The following is a 26,005-nucleotide window of genomic DNA, read 5'->3' on the forward strand; positions in this document are numbered from 1 at the left end:
CCCTGATTAAAAGCAGTGGTTCAGGCTTTCAGTTTCACGCGAATGCTGCCATCAATCCACGGTTTCTGGTTTGGGAATGTTTTAATCGTTGCTATGGGAATGACATCTTCAATGCACGTTCTAATGAACTCGCTCACCGAATCAGCGTATTCGTCAATGTTGTTGTCTGACGCAATACGAAACATATCCCAGTCCACGTGATGGAAGCAGTCTTGGAGTGTGGAATCAGATTGGTCGGACCAGCGTTGAACAGCATTGACCTCAGCGCGGGAGCTTCTTGTTTTAGTTTCTGTCTGTAGGCAGGGATCAACAAAATGGAGTCGTGGTCAGCTTTTCTGAAAGGAGGGCGGGGCAGGGCCTTATATGCGTCACGGAAGTTAGAATAGCAGTGATCCAAGGTTTTTCCAGCCCTGGTTGCGCAATCGATATGCTGATAAAATTTAGGGAGTCTTGTTTTCAGATTAGCCTTGTTAAAATCCCCAGCTACAATGAATGCAGCCTCCGGATAAATGGATTCCAGTTTGCAAAGAGTCAAATAAAGTTCGTTCAGAGCCATCGATGTGTCTGCTTGGGGGGGAATATATACGGCTGTGATTATAATCGAAGAGAATTCCCTTGGTAGATAATGCGGTCGACATTTGATTGTGAGGAATTCTAAATCAGGTGAACAGAAGGACTTGAGTACCTGTATGTTGTTATGATCACACCACGTCACGTTAACCATGAAGCATACGCCCCCACCCCTCTTCTTACCAGAAAGATGTTTGTTTCTGTCTGCGCGATGCGTGGAGAAACCAGCTGGCTGCACCGATTCTGTCTCTCCAGTGAGCCATGTTTCCGTGAAGCAAAGAACATTACAGTCTCTGATGTCCCTCTGGAATGCTACCCTTGCTCGGATTTCATCAACCTTGTTGTCAAGAGACTGGACATTGCCGAGAAGAATGCTAGGGAGTGGTGCACGATGTGCTCGTCTCCGGAGTCTGACCAGAAGACCGCTCCGTTTCCCCCTTTTACGAAGTCGTTTTTTTGGGGTCGCCGGCTGGTATCCATTCCGTTGTCCTGGGTGAAAGGCAGAACACAGGATCCGCTTCGCAAAAGTCATATTCTTGGTCGTACTGATGGTGAGTTGTCGCTGCTCTTATGTTCAGTAGTTCTTCTCGACTGTATGTAATGAAACCTAAGATGACCTGGGATACTAATGTAAGAAATAACACGTAAAAAAACAAAAAAACTGCATAGTTTCCTAGGAACGCGAAGCGAGGCGGCCATCTCTGTCGGCGCCGGAATACCATTTCTGTGTATTTAAATTTCAATATGGTTATTTGACTTCCCTTTCAGAAAGCACAAAATGAAGCCGAAAGAGAGGCACTGAGGAAGGAAAAGGAGAGACGTGGAGCCGAGGATGAGGATGAAGAAGAGCGTCTCCTGCGGCAGGAGTTTGATGAAGAGATAGCTGGCCTTTTACCCTTTAGTGTGTACTTTACTGTATTTATTCTTGGGATATCAGTTTTCTGGAGGAAAAGTAAAAAAATGACTAGGGGACATCTTTAATATTTATATTATTTCAGTCATATTTACTTGACAGGCTCAATGGTGCTGTCTTCCTTTGACTTGATGGGCTTCTCTCTATGTTCTAGGCTCAGCAGGAGCTGGACACAGAGGGTCTGAAGGGGGAGTTTGACCGCACTCAGGCCACCCAGACTCTTGAGACATCTCTGGACAAGCTGCTGAACCGCTTAGAGGACACAGAGGCAGAGCACCTGACAGAGGGAGGCCAGAAGGCCAATGACCCAGCCAGGGGCAGCCCCAGCCTGGCCCCCCAACAACCAGGTAACTGGTCTCTCCACCAAAGGCTCCACTCACTGGGCCTGGGTCTATGTGTTCATAGTTCAAACATCTAACTTCTGTGTATATTCATTTCTTGTTCCATCCCATATTCAGTACCTTTGGAGATTTGAGGTTCAATGCTCAAGGGAGATTAAAACCGCTGTAGGCTATATCAGCATACTGACTATATGAAGAGAAATTATAGAATAGCTTCAATATGCTGGATTCATGTAGTTAGATTTTATTTGCCACTGTCACTGCTGGCATACAGTACTAGTCCAAAATTAGTAGGTTTTTCTTTATTTTTTATTATTTTCTACATTGTAGAATTATAGTGAAGACATCAAAACTATGAAATAACACAAATGGAATCATGTAGTAACCAAAAAAGTGTTACATTTAGATTTGTTTATTTTAGATTCTTCAAAGTAGCCACCCTTTACCTCGATGACAGCTTTGCTATGTTGGGTCATTGTCCTGTTGAAAATTCCATATGTGTTATTTCATAGTTTTGACGTCTTCACTATTATTCTACAATGTAGAAAATAGTAAATAAATAAATAAAGGAAAAACCCTTGAATGAGTAGGTGTGTCCAAACTTTTGACTGGCACTGTACATTTTAAGTTACGACATTGTAGAAAAAAGCCCTTTTCAATTACATGTGAGTAAGACACTTCTATAACAGATCCCCCTCCTACATCCTGCTGCCCTACGTATACTTGTTGGGAGGGGACCTCTCTTTGTCTCTCTTGTCTCGTCACACCAAACCAAGCGACTGACGACAATGTTCAAATCAGAGTTACTAAGTATAAGACGAGCGGCAGCCCCGATGGGGAGGTCGAAGTTCAGGAGATGGGCGAAGGCGACCTCCAGTGGCAGCATATTAAGGACATGGTTAAAGGACAGCTAGAGAAGGCGGGACTGAAGGCCGAAGGGGGGGTGCCCAAAAAACACATGGCCTATCTCTCTCTTTTCCGCCTGCTTTCTTTAGCGTATGATCATGCAAATCTCCTCTCATCTAATTTTGGTCGGGTTCTAAAAATAGAATGACACAACAGAGCTACGCATCACATGATCATCTCTTATCTATTGAAATTCACTTTTAAAATTCCCTTCCATACCTTAAGGGAAGATTTCGGCAGTACCTGTATGGTTAGTGAGAAAGTCCATATTGCAAATGTACGGTCCCTTACTAGACGTCCGAATGTGTATATGGTTTGGCCACTGCCAATATGTTGCCATTCATTTTTGTCCAATACAGGGGGGTCTTCCCTTACACAGATCACTATTGGGGTGTTGCAAAGATACTGTGTGAACATGTTATCTGAGGAAGTTTCTGGGTGTGCTTGCGATAATTACATTTCACAATAGGATTTGGCCTCACAGCATGAAATATTAATGTAAAAGTGGTGTACAGTTGTGGCCAAAAGTTTTGAGAACACACATTAATTTTCACAATGTCTGCTGCCTCAGTTTGTATGATGGCAATTTGCATATACTACAGATTGTTATGAAGAGTGATCAGATTAATTGCAATGTCCCTCTTTGCCAAGCAAATGAACTGAATCCCCCAAAAACATGTCTACTGCATTTCAGCCCTGCCACAAAAGGACCAGCTGACATCATGTCAATGATTCTCTCGTTAACACAGGTGTGAGTGTTGACGAGGACAAGGTTGGAGATCACTCTGTCGAGCTGATTGAGTTCGAATAACAGACTGGAAGCTTCAAAAGGAGGGTGGTGCTTGGAATCATTGTTCTTCCTCTGTCAACCATGGTTACCTGCAAGGAAACAAGTGCCGTCATCATTGCTTTGCACAAAAAGGGCTTCACAGGCAAGGATATTGCTGCCAGTAAGATTTCACCTAAATCAACCATTTATTGGATCATCAAGAACTTCAAGGAGAGCGGTTCAATTGTTATGAAGAAGGCTTCAGGGCGCCCAAGAAAGTCCAGCAAGCGCCAGGACCGTCTCCTAAAGTTGATTCAGCTGCGGGATCGGGGCACCACCAGTACAGAGCTTGCTCAGGAATAGCAGCAGGCAGGTGTGAGTGCATCTGCACGCACAGTGAGGCGAAGACTTTTGGAGGATGGCCTGGTGTCAAGAAGGGTAGCAAAGAAGCCACTTATCTCCAGGAAAAACATCAGGGACAGACTGATATTCTGCAAAAGGAACAGGGATTGGACTGCTGAGGACTGGGCTAAAGTCATTTTCTCTGATAAATCCCCTTTCCGATTGTTTGGGGCATCCGGAAAAAAGCTTGTCTGGAGAAGACAAGGTGAGCGCTACCATCAGTCCTGTGTCATGCCAACAGTAAAGCATCCTGAGACCATTCATGTGTGGGGTTGCTTCTAAGCCAAGGGAGTGGGCTCACTCACAACACATCTTCCCGAGAGCAACTTCTCCCAACCACCCAGGAACAGTTTGGTGACGAACAATGCCTTTTCCAGCATGATGGAGCACCTTGCCACAAGGGAAAAGTGATAACTAAGTGGCTCGTGGAACAAAACATTGATATTTTGGGTCCATGGCTAGGAAACTCCCCAGACCTTAATCCCATTGAGAACTTGTGGTCAATCCTCAAGAGGCAGGTGGACAAACAAAAACCCACAAATTCTGACAAACTCCAAGCATTGATTATGCAAGAATGGGCTGCCATCAGTGGCCCAGGAGTTAATTGACACCATGCCAGGGCAGATTGTAGAGGTCTTGAAAAAGCAGGGTCAACACTGCAAATATTGACTCTTTGCATCAACTTCATGTAATTGTCAACTAAAGCCTTTGACACTTATGAAATGCTTGTAATTATACTTCAGTATTCCATAGTAACATCTGACAAAAATATCTGAAGACACTGAAGCAGCAAACTTTGTGGAAATTAATGTGTCATTCTCAAAACCTTTGGCCACGACTGTAGATGCAACAGTGACACTGTCTCATCCATTTTCATAATCCGCCTTTAATGTGCTTTCCATGTGCAGTTTCTGTTCTCTGTTCTTATTTCTGAAGTGTTTGCTTTCTGTATCTGGTATTGTGATAGAATCTTTTCAGTGGGGTTTCTGGCTGATATTCAAGACCATATTTGTGCACAGTTTCAAGCTGCCCATGTGTAATGTGTTTGTTGTATATTTATACTGTATGTGTATGAGAGGTTAGGTGATGTGGTATCTTTTGCCTGTTTGTATGCATTTGCTTTGTTTGATGTAAGTGAAACAGCTATAAGTATTGTAACTTTATTGTATTTCTTTTAAGGTAAAATTGAGGTGAAGATTTGAACACTAAGGACAGCTGAGGATCAGTGGCTGACTGAAGAAGATACTAAGTCATTCAGAGAGCTGCTCATCAACCTCTTGGTAATCACAATGACAAGTATCATAATCCTTTTAAATACACCACAGATGGGTTGTCTTATTTTTAGTCTATAAAAAGTGTTTTTTTATACATATACAAAAGTATTTGGACACCCCTTTAAATTAGTGGATTTGGCTAGTTCAGCCACACCTGTTGCTGACAGGTGTACAAAATCTCCATAGACAAACATTGGCAGTAGAATGGCCCTACTAAAGAGCTCAGTGCCTTTCAATGTGGCACCGTCATAGGATGCCACCTTTCCAAAAAGTCTGTTTGTCACATTTCTGCCCTGCTAGAGCTGCCTCGGTCAACTATATGTGCTGTTATTGTGAAGTGGAAACATCTAGGAGCAACAATGGCTCAGCCGCAAAGTGGTAGGCCACACAAGCTCACAGAATGGTACCACTGAAGCGTGTAGCGTGAAAAAATTGCCATCCTCGGCTGCAACACTCACTACCGAATTCCAAACGGACTCTGGAAGCAACGTCAGCACAAGAACTGTTCGTCTGGAGCATCATAAAATGGATTTCCATGGCCGACCAGCCGTAAACAAGCATAAGATCACCATGTGCAATGCCAAGTGTCAGCTGGAGTGGTGTAAAGCTCACCACCATTGGACTCTGGAGCAGTGGAAACACGTTCTCTGGAGTGATGAATCACAAGTCACCATCTGGCAGTGCGACAGACCAATCTGGGTTTGGAGGATGCCAGTAGAACACTACCTGCACCAATGCATAGTGTTAACTGTGAAGTTTGGCGGAGGAGGAATAATGGTCTGGGGTTGTTTTTCATGGTTTGGGATAGGACCCTTAGTTCTAGTGAAGGGAAATCTTAACCCTCCAGCATACAATGACATTTTAGACTATTCTGTGCTTCCAACTTTGTGGCAACTTTTTGGGGAAGGCCCTTTCCTGTATCAGCATGACAATGCCACCATGCATAAAGCGAGGTCCATACAGAAATGCTTTGTTGAGATCGGTGTGGAAGAACTTGACTGGCCTACACAGTCCTGACCTCAACCCCATCGAACACCTTTGGGATGAATTGGAACCCCAACTCTGAGCCAGGCCTAATCGCCAAACATTAGTGCCTGACTCACTAATGCTCTTGTGGCTGAATGGAAGCAAGTCCCCACACCAATGTTCCAACATCTAGTGGAAAAGCCTTCCCAGAAGAGTGGGGGCTGTTATAGCAGCAAAGGGGGGACCAACTTCATATTAATGTCCATGATTTCGATGAGCAGGGGTCCACATACTTTTGGTCATGTAGTGAAGATGTTGAAAGATATCTGTAAGGACATTTTCTTCATTAATTGGGTTCAAAGAGTGCTATCAAAACCAAGATAAGCAATTGGAAGAGTTAAGCAGTTCAACATTTTCAAAGAAGTCTAAGTAATATGAGTAAATGTGTGAGCTATTATTTTGTTCTCTCCTTGATGTCTCTCAGACAGGGGGAACAGATGAACTTTACAAGGAGCAAAAGAGACATCAGGAATTGGAAAACAACTACAGATTTGTATGGGGGAGAGACCAGAAGAGGCCCAGTACACCAGTACTGCACCGGTCTCAGACGATGTGGAGTTATGAGCTCTGGGGAGATGTTTACTCGCATCGTGGGAACCAAGCACCTGTTGAGGCTAGGAGCGGGGAGTGTCCCTCGCCCCTGTCAGAACTTTGAACTCACTGCTAAGTCTCAGCTGCCCCTTGGGCCCCACTGGAAGCACCAGTGTCCACAAGTACACCTGCTCCCACACTTAGAAATGTGTTGTCCCTATCAGGCACCCTTATGTGCCTTGCACAAACCAATCCAAATGTCTCAGCTGTGGTGGTGTAATGGTGTCAGGTTTTGTTTTCTCTCAATGTGATGGCTGAAAAGGGGCATTATTTCAATGTCTGTTGCTATGTTGGGTTGAGAGGAGGGTGGGAAAAACACCATGGACTTGGCAATCTGCACCTGTGAAAATGTATCTAAGGCTTGGACTGAATGGGGTTTAACTTGACATTTCTACAGAAGTATGATGCCCTCTCCTTGTGTAGCCACACAGCAGTGCTTATAACTACGCCACTGTGTTTTTATCTGCTGCTCTACAGTGTGAGGAAATGATCTCCGGGAGTTATGCAATGGAGGAATTCACCTGGTATTTACACTTGGTGTCACAAAATGATACAGTATGTTTGCAAAAGGAGGGTTCTGTTCACCAGTTATATTTTATTATTTAGTCATTCTACATTTCTTGAAAAAGAATGCCGATTCGGAAACCTGAAAAATAGTGAGAACCACATGCTGTTGTGGTTTAGAGGTTGAACCACAGTTTGAATATTTAAATGAGAAACAATAATTTAGTGAAGCTTATACAACTCTTTAATTGTTCATTGTAGAATTGACATGCTTGATGAAGCATTCATCATGTTCCATATACATTTTGTAGCACTTTAAAAGTTGAGAAATGGTTCTGGAAAGTTGTACATTTTGTCAACTGTCGTGAATGTTTAGAACTGTTATTTTATGTTTATCCTATTTTCATTTGAGAAGTTATTTCTCAGAAATAGTGATTGGAGCTCAGCTGTTCCTGTCAACAAAATGTTTTTGTTTTTTTGGCGCAAAGGTTTCCTCAGTGATAAATGCATGCCATTTAGCCGACAATTTTATCCAAAGTGACAGTCAGGCATGCATACATTTTACATATACAGTGGGGAGAACAAGTATTTGATAACCTGCAAAATCGGCAGTGTTTCCTACTTACAAAGCATGTAGAGGTCTGTCATTTTTATCATAGGTACACTTCAACTGTGAGAGACGGAATCTAAAACAAAAATCCAGAAAATCCCATTGTATAATTTAAGTAATTAATTTACATTTTATTGCATGACATAAGTATTTGATACATCGGAAAAGCAGAACTTAATATTTGCTACAGAAAACCTTTGTTTGCAATTACAGAGATCATACGTTTCCTGTAGTTCTTGACCAGGTTTGCACACACTGCAGCAGGGATTTTGGCCCACTCCTCTATACAGGCCTTCTCCAGATCTCGGGGCTGTCGCTGGGCAATACGGACTTTCAGCTCCCTCCAAAGATGTTCTATTGTGTTCAGGTCTGGAGACTGGCTAGGCCACTCCAGGACCTTGAGCTGCTTCTTACGGAGCCATTCCTTAGTTGCCCTGGCTGTGTGTTTCGGGTCGTTGTCATGCTGGAAGACCCAGCCACGACCCATCTTCAATGCTCTTACTGAGGGAAGGAGGTTGTTGGCCAAGATCTCACGATACATGGCCCCATCCATCCTTCCCTCAATACGGTGCAGTTGTCCTGCCCCCTTTGCAGAAAAGCATCCCTAAAGAATGATGTTTCCACCTCCATGCTTCACGGTTGGGATGGTGTTCTTGGGGTTGTACTCATCCTTCTCCTTCCTCCAAACACAGCGAGTGGAGTTTAGACCAAAAAGCTATTTTTGTCTCATCAGACCACATGACATTCTCCCATTCCTCCTCTGGATCATCCAGATGGTCATTGGCAAACTTCAGACGGGCCTAGACATGCGCTGGCTTGAGCAGGGGGACCTTGTGTGCGCTGCAGGATTTTAATCCATGACGGCGTAGTGTGTTACTAATGGTTTTCTTGAGACTGTGGTCCCAGCTCTCTTCAGGTCATTGACCAGGTCCTGCCGTGTAGTTCTGGGCTGATCCCTCACCTTCCTCATGATCATTGATGCCCCATGAGGTGAGATCTTGCATGGATGCCCAGACCGAGGGTGATTGACCGTCATCTTGAACTTCTTCCATTTTCTAATAATTGCGCCAACAGTTGTTACCTTCTCACCAAGCTGCTTGCCTATTGTCCTGTAGCCCATCCCAGCCTTGTGCAGGTCTACAATTTTATCCCTGATGTCCTTACACAGCTCTCTGGTCTTGGCCATTGTGGAGAGGTTGGAGTCTGTTTGATTGAGTGTGTGGACAGGTGTCTTTTATACAGGTAACGAGTTCAAACAGATGCAGTTAGTACAGGTAATGGGTGGAGAACAGGAGGGCTTCTTAAAGAAAAACTAACAGGTCTGTGAGAGTCGGAATTCTTACTGGTTGGTAGGTGATCAAATAATTATGTCATGCAATAAAATGCAAATTAATTACTTAAAAATCATACAGTGTGATTTTTTGGATTTTTGTTTTAGATTCCGTCTCTCACAGTTGAAGTGTACCTATGATAAAAAATTACAGACCTCTACATGCTTTGTAAGTAGGAAAACCTGCAAAATCGGCAGTGTATCAAATACTTGTTCTCCCCACTGTAGGTAGTCCCGGTGATCAAACCCACAACCCTGGTGTTACACGCGCCATGCTCAAACAACTGAGCTAGAAAGAGCTTAACGTGTGTATATATTGTGAATAATTATAGCTCTTTAAAATCTGTAAATAATTTAGCTTGAACATGTGATGGGATCATTTTTATATTTCGTTAAGATCATTATACCTACACTTCCTTGTTTGGGGGTGTTATTGAATGAAGATTGAGATCAATTTTGTTAAATTCACCAGATGAACACCCTCCCTAAAAGTCTGAGCTGCATTGTAAAATGTTGTATATTCATACCGTGCCAATTTAAAATAAAGACCATTAGAAAATACTTGGGCAAGATATACCATAGTGTTTATTGATGTTTTGAGGAATTCTCTCAGTAATTTCAAGTGATAGGCCTATATGAAGTTTGAGGAAACTACTTATTTTTCTGTCAACAACCCTAACAACACCCTCACATTTTTTCTACTATTTGTTGAAGTCAGTAGTTTGTGGAAGCTATCATAAAGAAAATCGACTGCCGTAGTGCAGGCAGTGTAGTGAATAGAAAAATGACATTTGTTTAAGTGAACAAAAATGTTTTGAAGACCATCATGGTACCAATAACTGCTTCTAATACACCAGATGTTTGTTCTTGAACCGATTATTTGAAAAATTGCACACAAGAGATTATGGCACACAGAAGGATAATTTAGCTCACGAGTGACGCGGCAGTCTAGGGTACTGCATCTCAGTGCTAGATGCATCACTACAGACTCTGGTTCGATTCCAGGCTGTATCACATCTGGCTGTGATTGAGAGTCCCATAGGGCAGCGCACAATTAGCCCAGCGTCGTTAGGGTCTGGTCGGGGTAGGCCATCATTGTAAATAAGAATTTGTTCTTAACTTACTTACCTAGTAAAATAAATACAAAAAGTTGCTAATGGCAGCCTGCAGTTCCTCATTCGGCCTTCAACTTGAGTTATTCAATGAGAGGAGGCAGCAACGAGTTAGCCTGCAACGTTCCCCTTGCTCAGACGTTGCATGCATCAACCTATGGTTGCGTGCTACGTCAGCGACTGACAGATTGCTATAACATATGCGATTAGCTGATACTTAAAATACTTATCCAGGCGTTGTAAGATCTGGTATGCGTCAGCAATGCCTGGGCAGAGTATCGTTCCCTGATCGATGGCTTTGTCTAGTCATTGGGCTAGTTCGTTTTGAGTGGAGTTTATACAGTTTAGAGACCTTTACAGTTTAGAGAACAATTCCATTGGTACTTAAATGTAATCTCCACTCACCCAGGGCATCGGGCCATGCAAAACGAATTTGCCCACTGGTTTTTTGGTACAGCACTAGCACCCGAATTGTGCTCTGATGCCACCCAATGATTGGTTGTGCCTGCTCCGTGTACATGCAATGATCCAATAGAAACTTAACAGTATTTAAAGGGCGGGGACTAAGGAAAGACTAGGCAAATGATTAAGCAATCAATGACTTCAGATACGTGTTGTGGGCCTGCGCATTAGAAGCTAATGTTGGCGTTTCCTGTAAGTGCAATACAGCCACCGTAAAGAAGCGTTTTACACCTCAATAAAATCATACTGCTTTTACATCGAAGTTGAGCTTGTGGCTAAGGTAGTTTATTTTGACATAATATGAAAGACACCGGATACTCTTAGAGAATCGGTATTGGTTTCGAATGACAGTTGGAATTGATGTCTCGTTTCGCTATTTCTAATCCATAGTTGGCTGGCTGATAAGGATGATGTGAGATGCGGCTAGCTACCAAACCCACAGTTAGCTAGGTAAAGAATATTCCAAGAGAAGACCGTTTTCATCTCTTCAACGCCAAGTGGTAACGTTATTTGTTTTTGACGAGATTGTGTTTTAGTCGTAAGCAGATGGCTCTCTAACATGACACGCGCCACAGTTTCCCCACTTTTCAACTGGACCCAAGAGAGGGACTTTTCCGCAATGGTGTTCAAGTAACGTTAGCGGTAAGGGCCTCTAACCACCAATTTCTCTTTTGACATTTCCGCTAGACGTATTGTTACTAGCCAACAGCCTGACCCTCCCACACTTTGTTTGTTCGTTAACAAAGTGTGGCAAGGTCAGCTATGTAGCTAGCGTAGCTGTATTTTATTTGAGATCACAGATCTAAAATGTATTGGCTTGCTGTTTACATTATCATACATCTAGCTACAATGAAAGTAGTCAGCTAAATGAACTAATGATGAGTTCTCTCTATTCCAATAATGTACACACCATATACTAATCACCCACCCATTTCTTTGCATAGTGCCTAGCATGGATGGCATTCATTTGTACATGCCTGTCAAACAGTGGGGGTTTCCCAAACGTGCACCTAACATTACACAGCTGATTCAAATAATCAAAGTTTGAGGAGTTCATTATTTGAATCAGATGTGTAGTGCTAGGGCAAAAATCAAAATGTACACCCAGAGGGAGAAGGAGGGGGAAAGGACCGAGGTTGGGAAACCCAGCTCTAAGTTAACACTGCCCTGCCTCTCTTGTTTGTCTTGACTCTTGAAATAGGGACTCAGCTTGAGGCACATTGTTTGAGTTCGTCATGAAGGTGCTGGGCTCGCGCTTTGCCTTCCTCATAGGCTTCCTGGTGGGGACCTGTACGCTCTATGTGTTCCTACATCAGGTGTGGTTCGAGAGGACCTTCTCAACACGTTCTCAGCCTGATGGCCTGGAGAAGACAGAGGCTCAGTTACGTGAGCTGGAGGAGGACAGCAAGAATTGGAAGAAGGAGAGGTCGGCTCTCTTCAACCTCAACCACCCCCACCACAAAGGTACAGTGCCAGAAGGAGAGAGTAGTTTTAACAGCCAGGGGTCAACACTAAGCTTGTCATGATTGTATGTATCTTCTAATCTTGACAGATTTCAAATAGAGCCACTGAGCCGGTAACGTTACATACATTTATGGTTGAGATCTCAAATATAAATGCATTTATAAAGAGTCATGACTCATGTACTTCCTTATGTGCTTAGCACATCCTTATCTGTTAAGCATGTTAAGACTTCAGTCTTTAATGGTTGTTGAGGCTGTGAAGTGGATGGTAGTTCCTGGTTATCTGGTAAATCGGTTAACAGAAGCCACCTTTGTTCCAAAGAGGGTTAGGGTTGGGTTGAAGAAGTAAATATGACCATCATGGGTTGCTTTACACGTTTTACTACTGTATAGGCCTATGTTCTGTTTGTGCACTCTTCTAGAAACCACAGTGTGAATATGGTAATGTGAAAATCGTGACTCAACACCATTTTACATATGTACATATTTACAATAGCCCAGGGCAATGTTAATTGTTATGCATTTGTCTTAGAATAAACATTAGCAGTTTTCTTGTGCAGACAAATCATTCTACTGTATTTATCTTCATACAGAGTGCAACAGTAACCTAATTGGTCATTAGATCATGCTGTGCCTTTAGGCGGTATTTCCATATATCCCTAAATACGCTTTAAATGGGGGGAAAAAGGCATTTTATCATCCATGTTATTTAGAAGAATGGGGTCTTTGTTTCTGTGCAGTTGGATCTGAAGACATGCAGACTGATGGATAATGAACTTCAATAATCAAGTGCAAAAAAGTAAATCCCCCCCCCCCCCCCCTCCAGGTGAGGACAGCCACATGGCAGACGAGCTGTACAAGAAGGTGCGCATCCTTTGCTGGGTGATGACAGGGCCTAACAACCTGCAGAAGAAGGCCCGCCACGTAAAGAACACCTGGAGCCGCCACTGTAACGTGGTGGTGTTCATGAGCTCTGTGGACGACCCTGACTTCCCCACTGTGGGGCTGGGCACCAAGGAAGGCCGCGACCAGCTCTACTGGAAGACCATCCGGGCCTTCCACTACGCCCTGGAGAACCATGGAGACGAGGCCGACTGGTTCCTTAAGGCTGACGACGACACCTATGTTGTCGTGGACAACCTGCGCTGGGTGCTGGCCAACCACACGCCAGAGGAGCCCATCTACTTTGGACGCAGGTTTAAGCCCTACACCAAGCAGGGCTACATGAGCGGCGGGGCAGGCTACGTGCTGAGCAAAGAGGCCCTTAAGAGGTTCGTGGATGGCTTTAAGACCAAGGTGTGCACCCACACCACCCACGTGGAGGACCTGGCCATGGGCCAGTGCATGGAGAAGGTGGGGGTGGTGGCCGGGGACGCAAGAGACACCGTCCTGAGGGAGACCTTCCACCCCTTTGTCCCTGAGCAGCACCTCACCTCCAAGTTCCCCAAGAGCTTCTGGTACTGGAGCTACTGCTACTACCCCATCTCAGAGGTAAGGACCTGGAGGCTGTTGTTGGGCTGAATAAGTAAGTTAAGTTCGTTCAATATTAGGCAATATGCATTTATTTGCAGTAACATTCGGACTTGCCATTTGTCCAGCAACTCCATGGGTCTGAACCATCGGATATTGTAGCTCTATAACACTCAAGAAGTCATAATGCAGGTGCTTCTACACCTGCATTGCTTGCTGTTTGGGGTTTTAGGCTGGGTTTCTGTACAGCACTTTGAGATATCAGCTGATGTACGAAGGGCTATATAAATAAATTTTATTTGATAAAAAACAGTTAGTTTAAAAAATCCCATAAAAAGACTTAAAACAACACAATATTTACAATTATACAGGAGCTCTCTGCCTAGGATTCCTCGTGGCACCATGGAACCCAAAATTATAATAGAATGAAATAGCTATGAGGAAATAGAATGAATAGAACGGGCTTAGATCCTCTAACCCTGGAAATGTGACAGTAATGTGATGCAATAATTTCCATGGCAATGTAGAATGTTAAACTGATGTGGCTCATGCAATTGAATGCATTTTTTTTGTAATGACAGTTGAATCAATAAATCACAGCACATATTTTACTTCCTGCTTTGCTCCTATGGGTACACTCGTAATGACTGCCAGTCCACCCATTATGCCATCATTGACTTGAATGGCGATGCCCGTTCTATTCATTCGATTTTAATGTAGTTGTATTGCTTTTTATCCTGCAGATTTTCTTGTGCATGTAAAGTTACTTTGGGTATGGTGAAAAGCACTTAAAATACAAATGTATTATTTCTAAGGCAACGCATGCGGTCAGGAGTGAAGAAATGTGTGTGTATATGTTGTGCTATTCGAACGGTTATTATGGTAACTGTGAGTCATTTGGCTGGCCAATTAGTCATCCAAAATTCCATGACGTCACAGCCCTAGTGGTAGACCCAACCTAGCACCAGATATGTCCTAGTGAAACCAGTTTCGCCAGTGCTGTTGCTATCCCTGCTAATGTGGCCAGTTAATAAGGTGGGTAAAGCCTTTTTAAGGCTGTCATTCACCTTAGCTTTATCATGATACAAACATGTAAAGCAACTCCTGCTGAGTTGGGATTTGATATGGTTTAAAAAGCATCCAGTTGGGCCTCCCAAGGTGCTCTAAGGCACTGCATTGCACTGCTAGAGGCATCTCTACAGACCTGGGTTTGATCCCAGGCTGTATCACAACCAGCTGTCATCGGGAGTCCCATAGGGCGGTGCACAATTGTCCCAGCATTCTCCGGCTAAGGAGAGGGTTTGGCCGGGGGGGCTTTACTTAGCTCATTGCGCTCCAGCGACTCCTTGCGGCGGGCTGGGCGCTTGCAGGCGGGCCTCGGTCGTCAGTTGAACGGTGCTTCCTCCGACACATTGGTGCGGCTGGTGTGCAAGTGTTAAGAAGTGCAGTTTGGCGGGTCATGTTTTTCGGAGGACACAACTCGACCTTCACATCCGGAGCCTGTTGGGGAGTTGTTGCGATGAGACAAGATTCTAATTGGGGAGAAAAAGGGCTTAAAAAAAATAACAAGTACAAAATAACTACCAGATATTCCTTGTTTTGCCACGTGTAGGCTATTCATTGTCAGTAGGATCTGACTGACTGGTTGCTATAGTACTGTACCTGGTCTTCTGTACAGCATTTCATGAGATATCCTTATTGACCCAAAACAAAACTGGAACAGGTTGAACGGGAAGAGGGAAGGACAGGGGACTGATTGTGTTCCCAGATAAGTGTGTAATTTGACGGTGTACAATCACTGCCAAGAGTGGGTGTCGGATTTCCTAACCTAATACATTCAATAATAAACACAGCGCTCTGTTGACAGAGCAGTGCCGCTTCCTGCAGAGACTTTTGACGATTTTTTTTGTTGTGGTCATCTGTAAAGTTGTTTCCGCAGGTCGCAAAATTTTAACCTGACAAGCAGAATTACACAACAAAAATATGAACGCCACATGTAAGGTGTTTGTCCCATATTTCATAAGATTCAATAAAAGAGCTGAAATTTTCCATATGCCAAAAAAGCTTATTTCTCAAATTTTGTGAATAAATGAGTTTATCGCTGTTAAAATCAAATTTGATTAGTCACATGCGCCGAATACAACGGGTGTAGACCTTACAGTGAAATGATTAAATGCTTACTTACGAGCCCCCAACCAACAATGCAGGTAAAATAAAAATAGACGATAAAACTTACAAGTAGTTTAAAAGAGCAGCAGTAAAACAACAATAGTGACACTATATACACAGAGTACAGAGTCCAGGTATGTGGGCACCGGTTAGTTGAGGTAGTATGTACAGTTGAGTCGGATGTTTACATGCACCTTAGCCAAATACATTTAAACTCAGTTTTTCACAATTCCTGATATTTAATCCTAGTAAAAATTCCCTGTTTTAGGTCAGTTAGGATCACCATTTTATTTTAAGAATGTGAAATCTCAGAATAATAGTAGTGATTTTCTTCAGCTTTTATTTCTTTTATCATATTCCCAGTGGGTCAGAAGTTTACATACACTCAATTAGTATTTGGTAGCTTTGCCTTTAAATTGTTTAACTTGGATCAAACGTTTCGGTTAGCCTTCCACGAGTTTCCCACAATAAGGCCCATTCCTCCTGACAGAGCTGGTGTAACTGAGTCAGGTTTGTAGGCCTCCTTGCTTGCACACGCTTTTTCAGTTCTGCCCACAAATGTTCTATTGGATTGAGGTCAGGGCTTTGAGATGGCCACTCCAATACCTTGACTTTGTTGTCCTTAAGCCAATTTGCCACAACTTTGCAAGTTTGCTTGGGGTCATTGTCTATTTGGAAGACCCATTTGCGACCAAGTTTTAACTTCCTGACTGATGTCTTGAGATGTTGCTTCAATATATCCACAATTTTACTTCCTCATGATGCCATCTCTTTTGTGAAGTGCACCAGCCCTCCTGCAGAAAAGCAACCCCACAACATGATGCTGCAACCCCCGTGCTTCATGGTTGGGATGGTGTTCTTTGGCTTGCAAGCTTCCCCCTTTTTCCTCCAAACATAACAATGGTCATTATGGCCAAACAGTTCTATTTTTCTTTTATCAGACCAGAGAACATCTCTCCAAAAAGTACAATCTTTGTTGCGCACCGTAGTCTGGCTTTTTTTGTGGCGGTTTTGGAGCAGTGGCTTCTTCCTTGCAGAGCAGCCTTTCCGGTTATGTCGATATAGGACTCGTTTTACTGTGGATATAGATACTTTTGTACCCGTTTCCTCCAGCATCTTCACAAGGTCCTTTGCTGTTGTTCTGGGATTGATTTGCACTTTTCGCACCAAAGTAACTTAATCTCTAGGAGACAGAACACGTCTCCTTCCTGAGCGGTATGACTGCTGCGTGGTCCCATGGTGTTTATACTTGCATACTATTGTTTGTACAGATGAACGTGGTACCTTCAGGCGTTTGGAAATTGCTCCCAAGGATGAACCAGACTTGTGGTGGTCTTTAAAAAAAAAAAAAATAATTCTGAGGTCTTTTTCTTTTGATTTTCCCATGATGTGAAGCAATGAGGCACTGAGTTTGAAGGTAAGCCCTTGAAATACATCCACAGGTACACCTCCAATTGACTCAAATGATGTCAATTAGCCTATCAGAAGCTTCTAAAGCCATGACCTCTTTTTCTGGAATTTTCCAAGCTGTTTAAAGGCACGGTCAACTTAGTGTATGTAAACTTCTGACCCACTGGAATTGTGATAGTGTGTTGGGGTTCGTTTCCTTGTCAATCACTGGCTCATTGGTGAAATTAGCATTATTCAATTACAGACAGAAGTTGACAACAGGAACATAAAACGTATGTTCTGCAAAATAGTCAAATCCCAAGTTATTTTATTAAACCCGAAGTCCAGCCTTTGTGATGTCACTGCCTACATCATTACCTTCTACTCGTGAGACCAAGCCCATGCATCCACAGCTACACAGAGATTCAGTGTTATCTAAAAGCGTAGAAGTTAAATGTCCACTCCCCAATTTTGATTTATAGTGGAATTTCTGACTCGTCTCATCTCTTACACTCCCTGGAGAGTCCCTACACTCCCTGCATCTTTATCTTTTAGGCACTTCTCACAGACACCCTGAACTCACACATTTCTCAGACAGTTTCTTTACATGAGGCCTAGACTAGAAAACGACTGTGGAACAATATTAAAACTCAATGTGTGTATATATATTGTTAATTTGTAGTCTAGGACCCTATATATGTAAGGATAACAAAGCAGAAATATGTTTTTAGAAATGTTTTCAAATGTATAAAATAAACTTTATTTACATAAGTATTCAGATCCTTTGCTATGAGACTTGAAATTGAGCTTGGGTGCATCTTCTTTTGATCATCCTTGATATTTCTACAACTTGATTGGAGTCCACCTGTGGTAAATTCAAATGATTGGACATGATTTGGAAAGGCACACACCTGTCTATGGTCCCACAGTTGACAGTGCATGTCAGAGCAAAAACCAAGCCAAGAGGTCAAAGGAATTGTCCATAAAGCTTCAAGACAGGATTGTGTCAAGGCACAAATCTGGTGAAGGGTACCAATGAAATGTCTGCAGCATTGAAGGTCCCCAGGAACACAGTGGCCTCCATCATTCTTCATTGGAAGAAGTTTGGAGACACCAAGACTCTTCCTTGAGCTGGCTGCCCGGCCAAACTGAGCAATCTGGGGAGAAGGGCCTTGGTCCGGCAGGTAACCAAGAACCCGTTGGTCACTCTGACAGAGTTCCATCTATGCAGCACTCCACTAATCAGGCCTTTATGGTAGAGTGGTCAGATGGAAGCCACTCCTCAGTAAAAGGTAGAACAGCCTGCTTGGAGTTTGCCAACAGGCACCTAAAAGACTCCCAGACCATGAGAAACAAGATTCTGTGGTCTGATGAAACCTTTACTGAACTCTTTGGCCTGAATGCCAAGTGTCCCGTCTGGAGGAGACCAGGCACCAATCATCACCTGGCCAGTACCATCCCTACAGGTGGTGGCAGCTTTGGGGATGTTTTTCAGCTGCAGGGACTAGGAGGCTAGTCAGGATAAATACATTTGCAAAAATGTCTAAATGCCTGTTTTTGCTTTGTCATTATGAGGTTTTGTGTGTAGATTGAAGAGGGGGAGGGGACTATTTAGAATAAGGCTGTAACGTAACAAAATGTGAAGGGTTCTGAATACTTTCCAAATATAGCTGTATTCCCAGTAGTGAATCCATAGATTAGGCCCTAAAGTAATCTGTCCATTGAAATAAATGAATTATTTCAACTAACTCAGTTACAGCTTTTAAATTGCATTTATATTTTTGTTCAGTTTAAATATAAAATGCGTTGGAAAAATTAAGCTTGTGGTATGCTCTGACTTTTTAGAGACGCTTGTTTTTCTGAGAAATCTTTGGGAGGGGGAACAGGAATTTCTCATTAAAATGAAAAGCATATACTAAAACATGAATGTCTTGTCTCAATCGCACAGCACAGCTGACGCAGTACTATTTTCCTGATTTTAATTTTTTTTAAATAAAAATTGACCTTCTCTGGCCTACATGGATTTAGTTTCCTTAAACTTGGCCATTCTACAAGGGTAAAAACTCCAATAAATGTTGAACAAATTATGATAAAGACATGAGGTTTGGACCCTTTCTTATTAGTATCTTAACAATTATTTTTATCCATTGGTCAAAAAATCAATTTGATTGAACACCCTATAATTTAGTTCTTTGCACGGTCACACTGTTTTTGACTTACTGACATGATACGACTACTACATTTTAGTTTTACTACTAAACTGTTAGATGAATCATTGTCCCCTGTCCCGTTTGTTGTTGTAATGCTAAACTGAGCCTCGGGCCTCCCTCACTGTCTGTACCCCCTCCCTTTTCCTTTCCCCATCCTGCCTCTAACCCTGGTCTTCTGTACTGTCCCGTAGGGGCCAAATTGCTGCTCGGACCTGTCTGTGTCTTTCCACTATGTGGACGCGTCTCTCATGTACCTGTTGGAGTACTACGCCTACCACCTGCGTGCCTTTGGCTACAGGTACCGCTACCAGCCCCCGGCCCCCCTGGGCTACAAGAATGAGGCGTGGGACAGGTCAGAGGGTGGACACTCGTACTCCAAAGAGCAGCCGGCCATCCAGAGGGGGCCACTGGCGAGGGTGGAGAGTCCGTCCAGGACAGACAGGAAACAGGAAGTGATGCCTCCCGCTGCAGCAGAGAAGGACCCGCCTGCTGCTGCACAGGATGACAAGCAGTAGTAGCCTTGTGTATCTGAGAGCGAGGTGTGTTAATGGTTGCTTTTGAGCGTGCATGTGTGCATATGCATCTGTATGGATGCACTTGCACACATTTTTACAGAAGTGAAAAGACTCAACTGTGGTGCCTCCCAAAGAAGTGTGCTGTTGTGAAGGATTGTGTCAGTGTTGAAGAATGTGTGACTGGCTGTTGGTTGGGTTGTTACTGGCACCAACCATCCCCTTTTTTTTCTTCTTTTTGTCCTTGTGTTTACCACACAGCCTCCATGTTGAAATGTCAACAGCCCTTCAATTTTTTAAAGATATTTAACATGATTGTTGTTTCAAATACCTGTTTTAATTCCCTCAGTTCTTGGACCACTCATAAGGCATCATCAAATAATTAAAGGATGACTTGGTGAGTGGTCCTGGGCCAATGTTCCTATAGGAGATTCCTACTGGACTGGTTCATCTTGCTACTCCCCACTGTAACCAGTTTGACCAGTCCTCACAGCCCTCACTTTAACATTGAGCTGACTAGATTAACTAGATTTATCAGAAAGGATTTAGGATCAGCTTCCCCTACCCTAATCAACCTACGCTACTAGGAGTTGAAAACCAAACTTGGTCTTAGATTTGTGTTTTTATTTATACCTGTATAAAATATTGTCTGTATAAGAAGATCAGGTCTTTCAGACATACTGTTGAAGAGTGGTAACGAGAGAGAGAGGGTCACTTTAAACCTGGGAGACTCTCTCTCAATCAGCCCCAGTAGCTTGTGCCTTGTGAAGCATGATTGTGTGCAACGTCAGTTGCACATTTTGAAACTGCACTGTGACTAAAAACAAGACGGACATGTCGCTTGAACCTACCTGTGCATGTTCAGTTAGCCGATCTCTAGAGAACAGTTTTTGCACCCTGTTTGATTGGATAATATTGTGTTTATTTGTTTGATTCAAGTTCTATTTAAATCTGTTATGGATAGGATGATTCAAGAGTTTTTAGGGGAGAGTTTTCTGGGAAATGACTGGGTGGGGATGTTTGGTGTGTGTGATGTCATTGGCTGATGTCGCTGAGGAGGATTTTGTTTTAATTTTTATGAGTCTTCATTGTATTATGATACCATATTCTTATTCTGTATGCTTTTACAGTATATTATACTTTTTGAGCAAAGTGACTCATTGATCACCTCAAACCAAACTCACAGGGTGTCTTGTCTTTTCATCTTCAGTTCAAATGGGACTTATGTCTATAGCCCTGTATTTCACTGGTTGATGTCTGTTTTATAGACATGTGTTAACTTAACATCCTGTACGTGGTGCTGTATATTGGTCGGACACCATTTTCACAAACAGAGGGCCTGTATAGGTGTATTGACATTTGTCACATGGCAGCCTCCATTGTAACTTAAACAGTAAACCAAGTCAGCATGTATGCTGTAAGATTTTATTCTGTATTTTAAACCCGTTTCAAACAAGAATGACTTGTAAGTATCCTCCTCACTTTCTTGTCCTATCTACTTCCTGTTCACCTTACGAGCCGTCATTTCACAACGCTGATCAAATAACTAAGTCCTGTTCTTTACTTCAGTGGAGATCTTAGTCACCCAACTGGCATATGTCCTAGACTTTGAATAGCTCTGGAGCTGTCGAGTCTGAATGTACTCTATGCGGGGGAAACAGTGCATGACGTTAGTCACATGCGTCAGTGTGAAAGGTGCGGGGCAGGTCTACTCCACTCCTTCAACCACAAAGGCATCAATCTTGTTTAATGTCACCATTGGGCGGAGGGTAGCTTAGTGGTTTGAGTGTTGCGCCAGTAACCGAAAGGTCAAATCTGTCATTCTGCCCCTGAAAAAGGCAGTTAACCTACTGTTCCCCAGTAGGCTGTCATTTATAAATAAGAATTTGTTCTTAACTGAAGATCACATGAATCAGAGTTAAGTCTTCCTCAAACACCTGCCTTTTACCAAGCCTCTGGCTTTCTCTTTCTGGGGTGTGTGTGTTGGTACAAGCAACCCAATCCTATAATCTGCTATATAGTTCACAGTCCTGTAAAAGGGAACTGTGTGTATAGAACTGTATCTGTTTATGTTGGCAGTGACCATATGGTTGTGTCATAACCATACTTTGCAGTATGTTCTCAAAGGCAATTTTACTCAGCTGTGTATGTCTAATCTCATAAGAGAGGCTGATTTTATTGACTGTGTGTGAAATGATATCTCAGACAGAGGTACTCTAGGGGTTACCAAAGGCTGGTACGGTATATGACCCTTAATCTGGTATAACTTAGACATGGTTGTAATACATTAGGTAACATTGTAAAATACAGAATTAACATGACATTAGTTTGCAATATGTCACATGTATGTTTACAGAATCATCCTCTCGTGGTGGTGAGAAATAAGCATAGTGGCATCACGGCAAGACTACGGTTTCTTAGTAAATCCTATTTAGAGGAACTCTGGATGAATGATGTGAATACAGTCCGGCGTAGTAGACGAAGCAGGACCCTACACACCGGGTGCAAATCTAAGCAGAGAAAATGGAGAACAAAACTGTGGTCAGATCTAGTAAGATGACAGAGCAGCACTAAGCAGTAGCACAACATTTCAGCCAGCACAGGGCTGATAACTGGTACAATCTTGGAGGCTTTCTGTTAGAGAATTCATTTATGAATATTCAATTCACTCCATATTCGACCATAATGGTCTCTTAACATGTATGGGTCTCAATCACTGAGATGACTTAAGTGTTGTTTTTGTAATGTTTGGTGTGGTCATTTCATGTAAAAGTCCTTACGTGCCTCAGTCTCCCGTTCTTGATGAGAATTCCTCCTTTGCTGTGGGTATTCCTCTCCCCAGGGCTGAGGAATGGCTATCACCACGCACAGATCAACAAGATAAACAGGCTTAGTTATGAAACACGTTCCCCAGCGTTCAATAGTCATCTAGTTTGGCATTTGGGAATTCCATAAAGTGTCACTGGAGGGCAAACTGTCTCCAGGTTTTGCTTTCCGTCTCTTCCCAGCAACTGCTCTGTGTAGTGTACAGTAGCTACCCACTGGGCATAGACATCAGTTAAAGGTCTATTTTTGATTTACATTTGGTAGTCAACTAACCTGAATTCAATGTGAAATCAACAGAACAATTCATGTCATTGGATCTAGTTGGGTGAAAAAATACTTTGTTGATGACTTTAAAAACTCCAATCAGTTTTCTACGTTGATTCAATTACATTAAAGGTTTTTGTTGTTTATATGTAAAACTGTGTGAATCAGTGTTTTGCCCAGGGGGTAGTTACTCACCTGACCTGGAGCTCCTGCGACCCAGGAGGCCGAGAAAGACGCCATCCATGTCTGCTACAGAAAAAGTTTGGTTCTTTAAAAACATAATTACATACAATGGGGCAAAAAAGTATTTAGTCAGCCACCAATTGTGCAAGTTCTCCCACTTAAAAAGATGAGAGGCCTGTAATTTTCATCATAGGTACACTTCAACTATGACGGACAAAATGAGAAAAAAAAATCCAGAAAATCACGTAGGATTTTTAATGAATTTATTTGCAAATTATGCCTTTTAAGTGGGAGAACTTGCACAATTGGTGGCTGACTAAATACTTTTTTGCCCCACTGTATGTAACATTTTCACCAAAAGGCGTTGCATAAAATTGTACTGTTTGTGGCCGTAGAGCATTTACACCTAGAAATAAGATGATCACATATTACAGTATGTTACCACTGCATAATGTTACATATGAATTCATCTTCAGATGTTTTAGTCACAGACTTGCTGCATTAGATAAACCTACTGTCTATCGCACAAATAAAATGTTAAAAAGTTGATAACATTTCTAGATGGTGGGCACACGGTCATCCATATCATGTATACTGTGGAAGAACCCGCTACCGATGACAGAATACAAAGGCTCTCTTTGGACCCTGGAGTCCCAGACTCTTACCTGCACTTCTCCTGCCCATCAGACCCACAAAGGTGTCATAGTTGATGTCGCTGTACCTCTTGGAATGAGTTAAATCACCGCTGAGGTACTCTTGTCTGAACTGGGAGAGCAGATTGTTTGTATCATTAAAGAACTCAAATGATTTAGAATTATTTTGTGAGATTAATATACAGACCAACTACTACATGAACCAGTTCAACTGTGAGGAAAGGGCAAAACCTCAGACTTATCCATAGAAATGTAATATATATACTTAAAACAAATATAAACGCAATATGTAAAGTGTTGGTTTCATGAGCTGAACTAAAGTATTCCTGAAAGGTTCCATAAATACAAAAAGCAAAATTCTCTCAAATGTTGTGTACACATTTGTTTGCGTACCTGTTAGTGAGTGTTTATCCTTTGCCAAGATAATCCATCCACCTGACAGGTGTGGCATATCAAGAAGCTGATTAAAGAGCATGATCATTACACAGGTGCACCTTGTGCTAGGCACAATAAAAGTCTACTCTAAAATGTGCAGTTTTGTCACACAACACAATGCCACAGATGTCTCAAGTTGAGGGAGCGTGCAATTGGTATGCTGACTGCAGGAAGGTCCACCAGAACTGTTGGTAGAGAATTGAATGTTAATTTCTTTACCATAAGCCGCCTCCAATGTCGTTTTAGAGTATTTGGCAGTACGTCCAACCAGCCTAACAACCGCAAACCTGGTGCATGGTGTCACGTGGGCGAGCGGTTTTCTGATGTCAACGTTGTGAACAGTGAGTGTCCCATGGTGGTGGTGGGGTTATGGTATAGGTATATGATATAGGTAAGCATAAAGTTGCATTTTATCGTTTGGCAATTTGAATGCACGAAAATACTGTGATGAGATCCTCAGGCCCATTTTTTACAAGGGTGTCTGTAACCAACAGATGCATATATGTATTCCCAGTCATGTGAAATCCATAGATTAGGGCCTAATTAATTAATTTATATTGACTGATTTCCACATATGAACTGTAACTCAGTAAAATTGTTGCATTTATATTTTTGTTTAATATAGACACTAGAGCAGTCTGTACCTGCAGTTTTGAGTTGTAGAATTCCTCTTCACAGTCTGACTCCATTGGAAATGAGATGAGGATAACCAGTAAAGTCAATATGGCCAGTGCCCAGCTGTTTCCCATCATGCTGTCCAGGTGGAATACTGTGTAAACTGTAGGAGAAATGCCAACCATGAGAAACGGGATGCGTAAAATGTATCTTTTAATAGGCAAATATTTGTACTGGGACATTTTTTGTATTAATGTATTCATTTTGTAAAACGGACCCATTTAAAATAAGTAATGGTAAAAAAAATAATCCAGACTTATATTTAGAAATTATTTCTCAACATGACATAATAGCTGAATTTATGATACAAAGTACAGGAAGTATTTTCCAAGCACCCCAAATTATATTGCACAAATAAATACTGAGAGAAAAAAAGCACATCACTGGATGCTATCAGATCACAGTATTCACTAAATATCAGAGCACATTTATTGACGTTTGGCAACACAAGACCTGAACAATCAATGCAATGTAGGCATATCTTACTTTTAGTCATATACATAAAGTATTATGTATATAGTCTACTGCCGTGCTCTAGAACGTTTATTGCGTACACTTTGCCTGCTCACTCATTTAGACATATGTAATGCATGGGCATATATAGGCTATAGCTTAGTGACAGTTACTTGTAGACTAACAAAAAGGTCTAGAAGGAATGTCTATGTTTTGACAAGACATGAATTTGACTGTCTTTTTGACATGTAAAAAGAAATACAAAACTTTAAAAAGATAATTACTTAAAGTAAAAGTTTTTTTTCTCAAGAATATATGTTAATGAAAAAATTCTTACCTTATTGATATTTGTTCAATCTTATGTTGATGACAGAGGACCTGATGCTTCCTCCGTGTAGCCCCCCTATGTTCTACAAGGACAATGAAATGTCCACTGCCTATCAAAATTCCACCACGATCTCTCTCCTAATATCTGCCCAATTATTATAGGTAC

General features: G+C 42.3%; 1 protein-coding gene and 1 pseudogene across 1 annotated transcript; both read left to right on the forward strand.

Moving 5' to 3' along the window:
- LOC115142327 (protein OS-9-like) overlaps positions 1 to 7,068 on the forward strand; it is a 41,501-nt pseudogene extending 34,433 nt beyond the window's left edge.
- A 3,900-nt stretch (positions 7,069 to 10,968) lies between these two features.
- Positions 10,969 to 21,482, forward strand: c1galt1lb (core 1 synthase, glycoprotein-N-acetylgalactosamine 3-beta-galactosyltransferase 1, like b). The gene is made up of 6 exons (XM_029683306.2): positions 10,969 to 11,090; positions 11,201 to 11,260; positions 11,347 to 11,452; positions 12,012 to 12,274; positions 13,100 to 13,764; positions 19,703 to 21,482. The coding sequence occupies exons 4-6, from the start codon at positions 12,046 to 12,048 to the stop codon at positions 20,024 to 20,026; spliced, it is 1,218 nt and encodes a 405-aa protein (XP_029539166.1). The 5' UTR covers positions 10,969 to 11,090; positions 11,201 to 11,260; positions 11,347 to 11,452; positions 12,012 to 12,045; the 3' UTR covers positions 20,027 to 21,482.
- The last annotated feature ends 4,523 nt before the right edge of the window (positions 21,483 to 26,005 follow it).

Source organism: Oncorhynchus nerka, linkage group LG15 (assembly GCF_034236695.1).
Source record: "Oncorhynchus nerka isolate Pitt River linkage group LG15, Oner_Uvic_2.0, whole genome shotgun sequence".
NCBI lineage: Eukaryota > Metazoa > Chordata > Actinopteri > Salmoniformes > Salmonidae > Oncorhynchus > Oncorhynchus nerka.